Source organism: Dioscorea cayenensis, chromosome 12, assembly GCF_009730915.1.
Source record: "Dioscorea cayenensis subsp. rotundata cultivar TDr96_F1 chromosome 12, TDr96_F1_v2_PseudoChromosome.rev07_lg8_w22 25.fasta, whole genome shotgun sequence".
Classification (NCBI taxonomy): Eukaryota; Viridiplantae; Streptophyta; class Magnoliopsida; order Dioscoreales; family Dioscoreaceae; genus Dioscorea; species Dioscorea cayenensis.
In genome coordinates, this window is record NC_052482.1 from 10,432,393 (window position 1) to 10,441,916 (window position 9,524).

General features: G+C 35.4%; 1 protein-coding gene across 1 annotated transcript; it reads right to left on the reverse strand.

Moving 5' to 3' along the window:
- Nucleotides 1-2,919: 2,919 nt before the first annotated feature.
- On the reverse strand, nt 2,920-6,152 carry LOC120274168 (phospholipase A1-Igamma1, chloroplastic-like). The gene is made up of 2 exons (XM_039280939.1): nt 4,803-6,152; nt 2,920-3,336 (listed from the first exon to the last, which is right to left on the reverse strand). The coding sequence occupies exons 1-2, from the start codon at nt 6,098-6,100 to the stop codon at nt 3,093-3,095; spliced, it is 1,542 nt and encodes a 513-aa protein (XP_039136873.1). The 5' UTR covers nt 6,101-6,152; the 3' UTR covers nt 2,920-3,092.
- Between the last annotated feature and the right edge of the window lie 3,372 nt (nt 6,153-9,524).

A 9,524-nucleotide genomic window follows, 5' to 3' on the forward strand; every position in this document is an offset into this window, starting at 1 on the left:
ATCCTTTGATGAAAGAAATCTCACCAAAATTGTTTAGAGATCATGTATCATGTAGAACATATGGGACTTGGTTCTTCTCTATAAACAATTAATATTACTTTAATATTGAACTCTTAAATATTTATTTATTTATTTATTTGTCTTCTCATTAAGCTTATACATTAAGTTTGAGAATGACAATTATTCAATTTATGCATTATTAGTTTGCGTATGTTGGTTGGCTTATTCATTATGATAAAATGCCATATATAGGTTTTGCATTAAAGAGAGAGATTGCGTCGTAATACATGGAAGGCAATACTCGATTATAATGATGACCTATCGCCATGATTCATGTAATTTATTTCTTTGATGTAGACATATTGATTTATGGGTTAATGTGAATGAATATTAAGTTACCTATGATAAAGTTAGACCAAGTGGGAGAATGTTAGTTTGAGTTTTATTCTGAATTCAACTTCATGATGATATTGATCCAACTTGAATTCATACTAAATAAAGTGGTCCATGACTTTGTCTAATGGAATCCTAAGTGAACTCTAATTGGCACTTTGGATAATGATCTACTTATCTTTTAAGTGGAGTTAATCCTTTGATGGTAAAGAATATATATAGGGAAGCACCAGGGGTCCCCAATCTATCATTCTTGTAGATACCTAGCTCCATCTGTGGGAGAGGATGGATAGATTGGAAGAGTCTTTGGTTACTTCAAGCGTGGACTTGAAGACTCTCGTCGTTTTCAACAACCTACAATGGCTGGAGGTAAGTGATCCCGCTTCCACATATGATAGTATGACATAGATGTCGTAATTAAGTTTTGATGGAATTTAACAGGCAATGCATGATTAAACGAACATAAGAATTCCATCTCAGAATTTTTAATTTGAGTTTTCTGTAACTCAAGTTACATTATTGACATGTGGCAAGAAATGCCACTGATAATATTTTATAAGTTTAAGTGTTTCATGTGCTCCCAGTTTCTGGATACCATGATTATAAATTTATCTCTTTCAAATTTCACATAGCTTTGATTGCTTTATCTCTTGAGATTTTTATTGGAGTTATAGGCTTTGAAATTTAATAGGCTTGATGCTTCATAAGTAGACAAAATTTTTTTTTTACATCCTTAGATTTGTTCCATAAATATTCCATACATTTGTGGGTACAAATTGTGTGTGATAGCTCGAAATATCTCCCCAATCGATGTGGTCACACATGTACCAATCTTATGTGAGGAAGCAGATATTCCTTACATATATGTTCCTTCAAAGGAGGTCAATCATATCCTCTTGATGTTCTCCATTTCTTTTCAATAATGTGAAAGAGCTCAATAAAATCCTCCATGAAGTCATTTCAAAGATGTAACAAGCACAAAAATTTGACTAAATCTGCTGCCATGTATTGCATGAAAAAATTTAATAACATTTGAATTAGAAAAAGAAAAGAAAAAAAAAATTTCGCTGATTCTTTTAAAACCAAGCAATCTTATAGCTTGAGTAAATTTTTGCGGAGGTCACTATGTTATGAGTATTTTTTATTTTGATCATTGTGTTTCAATTTGTATCTTTTTGATCATCATATATTGATTTTTTTCACTGGGCTGTTACTCATGTAATTTCAGCCAATTTTGGCTGACATGGCAACCGGAGATATCACGTCACATTTATTAAAGGGTTTTCGCAGCCTAGCTGGACTGGACATGTCATCCTTATGCCATGCCCCCCTAACATTTTACAAAATCCTCCTTATATTGTATAAAAATTAGATAGATTAAAAAAAATCTTATGTTATCTCCAATAAAATCCTTAAATGATATGGATAATAGTTAAAAAATAATAAGCATAATTATTTGTAATAAAAATTTAAATAAAATAATTAAATAATTTAAAATAAAACAAGTATTGATTATCCAAATATCAGTCGATGGTTGATTTTTGCTATAAAATTTAACTAAAATCTAATGGTCATTAAATTGTCTGGACATCCCCAAGCTTGCCGTCAAATATTTTTATTTGTTTAAATACAAAAAACTATTTTATCGTTTTATATTTATTCTTTGATTTGTATTAGTAATTGAAAGCATATGATTTTTTTATTTGTATTATTAAAAAAATATATTTTTTATTCATAAATAATTAATAGGTCTAAGAGATCAACTATTAATTCACAAAAAAATAAAGCTATTGAAGGCGAATCATCATCTATCCCTAAAACTTGTAACTTCATCATCTAATTTAGGTCTAATTCAATTTTAAATAATTTCAATAGTACGAGAGAGAGTAAAGCGTGACTTTAATTAATTAAATTAGTTTGTATGAAAATTGAATATTATTTTTTTTTATTTGGCCCCCTTAAAATTATTTTTTGCTCTGCCCCTAATCTTGATGCCTTATTATCTCTGTTCATTTACCTTTCTCTTTACTTCTCAGAGTGCTCTCAGCTGCCACATTTTTACCATGATCCCAAGGACACATTTTTACCATTGTGGCACTTCGTTGATAGGTTGAGGATTAGTTTGAGTACTGAAGAGAAGAGTGAAGGATTGGATTCCAATAAACATGCCAACTGCACCTCCCAAGGGACACCAGTACTGGTGGCCCATGCTTGGACCATGCATGTGCTGGGTTCACTACAAGAAAATTAGTCGTTTCTAACAAGCAGCGAAACTCAGTATCTATCTCAATATTCTCATTTTATCAAATATATATAACCAAAAAATCATTTTATAAAATTAATATTTCAATTAAAAAGGTATCCTACTATTACAAAAAAATATTCTAAATGCTCTTTCTAATTTACTCAACCTGTCTTTATTAATTTTCAAGAAATAATAAGGTTAAAAAAAATTTTAATATACTAAAATTCAAATCATATTTCGGTATTAAATTATAGAGTATCCTGATATAATAAAATGGCAAATATATTTCACTGCATGTTAAATTTATAATACGCCACAAAGATGTTCTTCTTTATTATGCAACATGGTTCACATGCAAATGCCATTATCTTTCTTTCTAAAAAATGCATGAAAGAGATCAAACCAAGACTCGAGCTCCAAAGCATGCAAATGTTATCAAAATACAAACATGAAGCTATTTATCCAAATTGAAACCAAGTTTTGTGAGATGATGGTGTGTGTCAGGAGGATGCTCATCAATCTTGAGCCTCTCTGGTTGCGCCCACCTGTCGTCTTCTGTTTTAACCATCCCCTTGTTCAAATCTTGCCTCCAATATGGTGGAATCATTAAACGATTCTCCAGGAAATCTGCAGATTTGTTAACTAGAGCTGGATCTCTTCCAGTTGCTAGCTCAAATTTGTGTCCCTTTCCATGGTACCTGTTACAATGATAGTCATAGCTACTTCAAGATATATTTTCTTCATTAGTTTCTCATGGTCTACAAGAATCTTTGAATGATTTCTTTTCTATTTTATATCAACAGTTATGTAAGTATGATCAATGTTATTCATAGATTATCCTATGTAGATTATTGAGTGATTTTTTTTTTTTGAATAAATGCGATAAGTGATTATCCTATGTTAGATGTATTTTTTTTTTTTGTATCAATTACGGTCGCTTAACGACTCCTTCGGGATAAATCCTCTGCATATAACCTAGAGGAAAGAAATTAAATACTATTTTTTTTACACGGAACCCATACTAGGGCAACTAAACAATACTAAGCTCTAGTATACCGTACATGAACAATATTAATGAAAAGTGATATGAAAACAAAGTCTTTAGCTCATTCCCACTTACGCACTATGAGAACCACTGGATTACCAATGGTTTCTCCGTCATTGCCTGATTTGAGTTCACATAGTTATTGCTTCATTTGAATTCACACACGAATTAAGTGCGTATGTTTTTTTTTTTCTCTTTTTCAAGTGAAATAGAAACACCAAAGCCTCTTAAAAAAATGACAAAAAAAAAAAGCAAATAAACAAACTAGTTTGTTTATGAAATTATAACTTTTAGAAAAAATAGTTTTGCTTTTCATAGTGCTTATTTTGCAGTATTTCAAGAGACAAATAAAAAGCGCACCTGAACGACTTCTGAATCTAATTCATAGCTTTATTAGCTATTACTTTTGGAATATAGTATAAAGAATTATGAAACAGTAAACCTATGGTTTTGATGCTTGAACTGTACACCAACGCTTATTTTGGTCCTTAATTATTATATTTCTTTTTGGTTGATTGTTAAAAAATTGTTTCAATACTAACACTAGCTCAGCATAAAAGTGTTAGACTACAAAAATCCTTTTCTAGTATTGAATTGAAATGAAACTTTGTTATGACTTAATTAATGCTTATTAAAATTAAATATTTCAAAAAATAAAATAATTTATTTTTCTAGGTAATAATAAGTGTTTGTTACAATTAATAATTTAAAAAATCAATTATTTAATACATATATTTAAATAATATAGTTAATAAAAAATGATGCTATAAATTAATAAAGCAATATAATTAATTAATGAGACTGTAAAATCGACATATATTTCTCATATGTATGTATATATATATATATTTAGGAGAAAGTTTAAAATACATTTATAAATATATTTGTTAATTATTTTTTAATTTATTGACATGGGTTCTTATGGAGGTGATAGATTTGAAATTCATCTCACCTAAGATAAAGACACAATTGGATTGCAGTATTAATTTATCACTGGTGCATGCCTTTTAAATCTCTTGTCATTTTCTCATATATCTATCTATGTATATTAATTTTAGATTTGTATATATATTAAGAATTCTAAGAAGAGCAGAGATGGTGGTGCATAGCAGTACGTACCCGTCAAGAAGGTGGAGATGAGCCTCGAGGTTGTGGTAGCAACTTATGTCCAAAGTTTCTTTGAGAAACGGCGAGTTATTGTGATCCAACTCCAGCTCCACCCCAACATGTGTATAACTCCACGGCAGGCCATCGGCCAACTTCTGCACAAACTTGGGCACAGCCTCGTTGATAAAAAACCCCGGCACTTTCGGAACCTTATCATGAATATTCACCACTCTCAACGCCTTCAGCCCCAACCCATCAAACCTCTTCTTGAACTTCCTGTTCCCAACCCTTGGTCCCGCGAATGAGAACACGCACACCGTCTTCCCTCTGTTCACCTTGCTCTCGACCAGATCGTAGGCGCTGAGCATGGCCAGTGCGCTGCCGAGACTATGCCCGGTCACTGAGATGCTCACTTCTTCTCCATTGTTAACAGCGTAGTGGTCTATGAGCTTCGTCACCTCAGCGAGCACCTGCTCACGAGCAGAGTACTTGCAGAAGGGGCAGGAAGTATCCTTGTCCGTGTACAAATCTACGAACCCTGATTCAACCTTGACGTCAGGGTCTGGGCAAGGGATACCCACTGATGAGACAGGGCGTAAGAAATCCATGAGATCCGCTATCCATTCGAGCTTAGTGATGGTGCCGCGCCAGGCGACAATGATGTCACGGCGGCCAAGAAGGGCGGTGGTGGCATCGGAGGAGACAGCGACGTAGCCGATCCAGTTGCCCTTCTCGCTCCAAGTTTTATCCTGGTGAGATCGGATGAAGAAATTTGGGAGTTTGATGTTGGAGGTGGCGTAGAGAAAGCGGGTGACTTCGTAGCCGCAGGAGTCCATGCCGAGGCTGGACAAGAACCTGCGGCGAGGGTACTTCGAGGTGCCGCAGTAGCGGGAGAAGGGGTCGGAGTCGAAGGCGTCATAGGTGGCTTGGGTGAAGTTGCCGTAGCGTATGAGCTCAGATCGGAGAAGAGGGTCGATGGGGTCGAGAAGGCCGGACCAGTTTTCGCTGCCGTGGATCTCCAGCCATCGGGAAGGGAGATTATCTTGGAGAGAGGGAGGGGAGAATCTGGTTTTGACCTCTTCAGCAGCTTCAACATCAGCTTTGATGGGATCGTCTTGGAGGTCGGAGAGAAGGGAGGTGAGGGAGGAGTTGTCTTTGGTGTTTGCTTTGAAACGATGGACATGATTCGGTTTGCGAAGAAGAAGGTGTGGTTTTGGAGGAAATGGGAAGAGAGATGGAGAAGGATGGAGAGGGCGGAGGGGATGATGGAGAGGAAGAAGAGGTGTGAACTTGAGGAATGGGATCGCCATGGAATGGTGCTAGTGGTGCTGGCGGGTGCAAATACAATTATCCAAAGAGGGATGAGTTGATTATTTATAATACTCTTGTTCTTGTAACAATAATATCTTTGGAACGAGACTTTGGCAATGGTAGAATATAATAACATTATTTTTATGTACTAGTATAAATTTAATAATAATATAATTGTAAACAAAATTCAATACTGGTCCTAATCTTCTAGATTGTCTATTTTAGTAATTTACATATAACAAAAAATAGGTTTTTACATCCTCTAAGCATACAGAGTAGTCAAATATTTATGTGTATAATTTAGTCAAATATATTTTAGTTAAATATATATATATATATATATATAACTTATCAACCATTTTGTCAATATATATATATATATATATAATTTTACTGATTAATTATAAATTTTTTTTTAAAGTAATATATTTCTTTCGAAATGATGTATATCATGTCATATAAAAAACTAGCTATGCAGCAGGCTAGGTATAAACAAATATTATATTTAAATATGAAATTTTCTTTTATATATTTAAAATAATGATGATTCAATTAAATTTTTAAATATTACATGTGCGGCTTATCTTTTCTATTTCTTTTGATATTTGCAATATTGTGTTAAAGAAGAATTATATCGTCCCTTGAGACGAGGATAGATTTTAATCATTGATCAGTTAGATAAGACTGTAGATGGTGTTGATGCTAGTTTTACTGGACGAGTGCTTCCCGACGTATGGGTTGACAAATTCCTCAAAACCAAATTCACATCCAAAAAAACTGTTAATGCTAGCTTTTAATAAAGTGAGAGGAGAGAACTAAACCAGCAGGAAGAGAGTCAAATACCCAGTTATAGAAGTTTCTCTCGTTCGTTTGTTATCTCTTCTATGAGAGGTGTTAGTGCAACCGCACTATTTATTGGCATGATTTGACACCTAGACCAAGTGACGTGGCAACCAAGGTGACAAAGCATAATTGATGATGTGGCAAGCATGGTGACATGGCATGGAGACTTGGAGTGCAAGGCAAACATCTTGAAGATCTTAATAGAGCTATTTTTAGTAAGTCTCTAACATGGAGCCAAATATCTTGAAGATCATGGTGAAGATCTTGGTGGAGTTATTTTTGGCAATACATTACAACTTGAAGACAAGATCATATCAAGACCATATTTAGGTGATTTGATTGAAGACTAAATATGGTGGAGCTTAATTAAAGAAAGATCTATTCATGGTGTGAATGAAGGAGATATGATTTGAAGAATCCCTTGATGAGAATCATTGAAGTCTATTAACGGCAAGATTTGAGGACCAAACTTGGGTGAATTGAAGATCAAGTTTGGAGAATCTTTGAAGACCAAATTTAGGAGAATTTGGCAAGTTTCATGGAAGACGACAAGGACGTGGCGCCTTGCGAGGGGACTCGCGTGATGAGGAGCCGAGGAGGTAGGCTAGTTGCCTGGCAATCGGGATCGGGAGATTTGGGTCGCATCGACTCGGACTAAGCATGACCGGGAGGTTGATGGGTCTTGAGGTCGTCCGCAACGTAACTGTAACTCAGTCAAGTCGCGATCAGGGTGCCATGTTGCAACTTATGTTACAACAGGGAGTTGCAATGACTAATTTCAGTGGTTTTTAAATTAGTAGCATGAGATTCTAAAAAGAGGTATGTGCTATATTTGGGGCGTTGAGGCGTCTATATAAGCTACCTTGCTCGTAGATTGTAGTGTGACTCTTGGGGAACTCTTGGAGGAGAGTGTGTGAGCACCAGACAATCTAGAGAGGGTAGTGTTCATTATTGTTGAGTGAGTGAGTGACAAGTGTTTTTGTACTCATGTATTTTTCACCTCTTTTTAGTGGATTGTTTTTTTCTCCCGGGCTTGGCCCCCCAGACGTAGGCGAGAGGAAGCCGAACTGGGTTACCAAACTTGTGTGTCTCCTTCTTGTTTGGTTTGTGTGAGTTTTTCTTTGAGTGTTGTGAGTGTTCACTAAACCACAAACCACATCGCCGGAACTAACAAGAGGTTTTAAAACATTACATCACAATGCTGTCATAATGGTTTTCTTACAATACGATGCATATTTCATTACTAACTTAATAAAAAGCAAAAAGACTTTTCAACATACAAAACATGATAAAAGTAATCAGCACAAAAAACATGATAAAAATAAGGCTAGGTACTGCCTCATAGGACAACTCATTTCAACTTTTGTTGACCAACCAATAGGAGAGAGTTACATGTAAAGAAACAGAGTCCTTTTCTTGCAACTCACTCCTCCCTCTTTTCATGTTTAGACTTTGAGTTACTCGTTAAGACTTTGAGTTACTCGTTGACAAAAAACAGCCGCCAGAGCCATCTGGTGCCCTCTCAGTCATCGACCATCTCCATCAAATGATCAAAACCAAAAAACTCTTCTCCATCGTCCTCTCCGAGCTCGCCGACCACCTTTTCCCGTCTTCAATATTCGGAGAACTTTGAAGGTGGAGATGTTGAAGTGGGTGGGGAACTTGAACTATAATGTTTTGTTTCAGATCATTGCCGGACAGAGATACTACGGTTCCGGTGGGGACAGTGAGGAGGCATGCAGCTTTCGGCGAGCCATTTCTGAGCTTATGAGTTTACTTGGTGTGTTTGCGCCTTCGAATATGTTTCCTTTTCTTGATTGGTTTGATTTCGGTGGCTGGGGTTGGTGTTGCTGACGGAGGTAAAACGACACCAACTATGCTAGAGAAGCAGTGTTGCATTGCACCGGTAAAGCTTGCCGAAGAAGAAAGAACATTTTCAAAAATTAATTAAAAAATGGGGGATGGCCGGGGCCATTAACTGTAGTCTGAATGTGCGCAAATTGCGCATTTTCGTAATTAATACATAACGTGCTTATTTTCATAATTATTTATATTTTTATAATATTTTAAAAAAAGCCAAAAATATTTTACTCACCTCACAAATTGGTGGCCTGGCCCCTAAAAGTTTTTCATCCTCCTCTTTTCCAAACCATATCTTCATAAATCAAGGGTCTTTTATGAGATTTGAGATTTTTTTGGGGTACTTTTTTCTCTTAACTTTGTTTAATGGCACACCCCTTGGGTGTCGACAAGTGCACGGATCGTCTACTACTAGAGTATACTCAATAGTAGAAATCACAAGTAACAAGAGTACTAGTAGTAACTATATACCTCGTTATCTACCCTAAACAATAGAGTGGAATGATAATTTCACAAGCAACTAAACAACAAAAGAGAAGCAGGCAAATATAGAAGTAAAGAGGAATCAGTCGAAATAAATAGGGTTCTCGGACAATATTCTCCCTAGAATCTTATGATAAGTGCTAAGCTAATATTATGCTTTCTAAATGAATATGGTTGAGTCATGAGAAATCCAAAGACACATAGATCCCTAAACCTAAGCAACTTATTACTGGTTCC

Excerpts from the sequence above, each read along its gene's own strand:
- LOC120274168 (XM_039280939.1), bottom strand. The coding sequence starts at position 6,100 with ATGGCGATCCCATTCCTCAAGTTCACACCTCTTCTTCCTCTCCATCAT. Across the intron at positions 3,337-4,802 it reads CATCTCCACCTTCTTGACGG|GTACCATGGAAAGGGACACA; the intron begins GTACGTACTGCT and ends TCATTGTAACAG.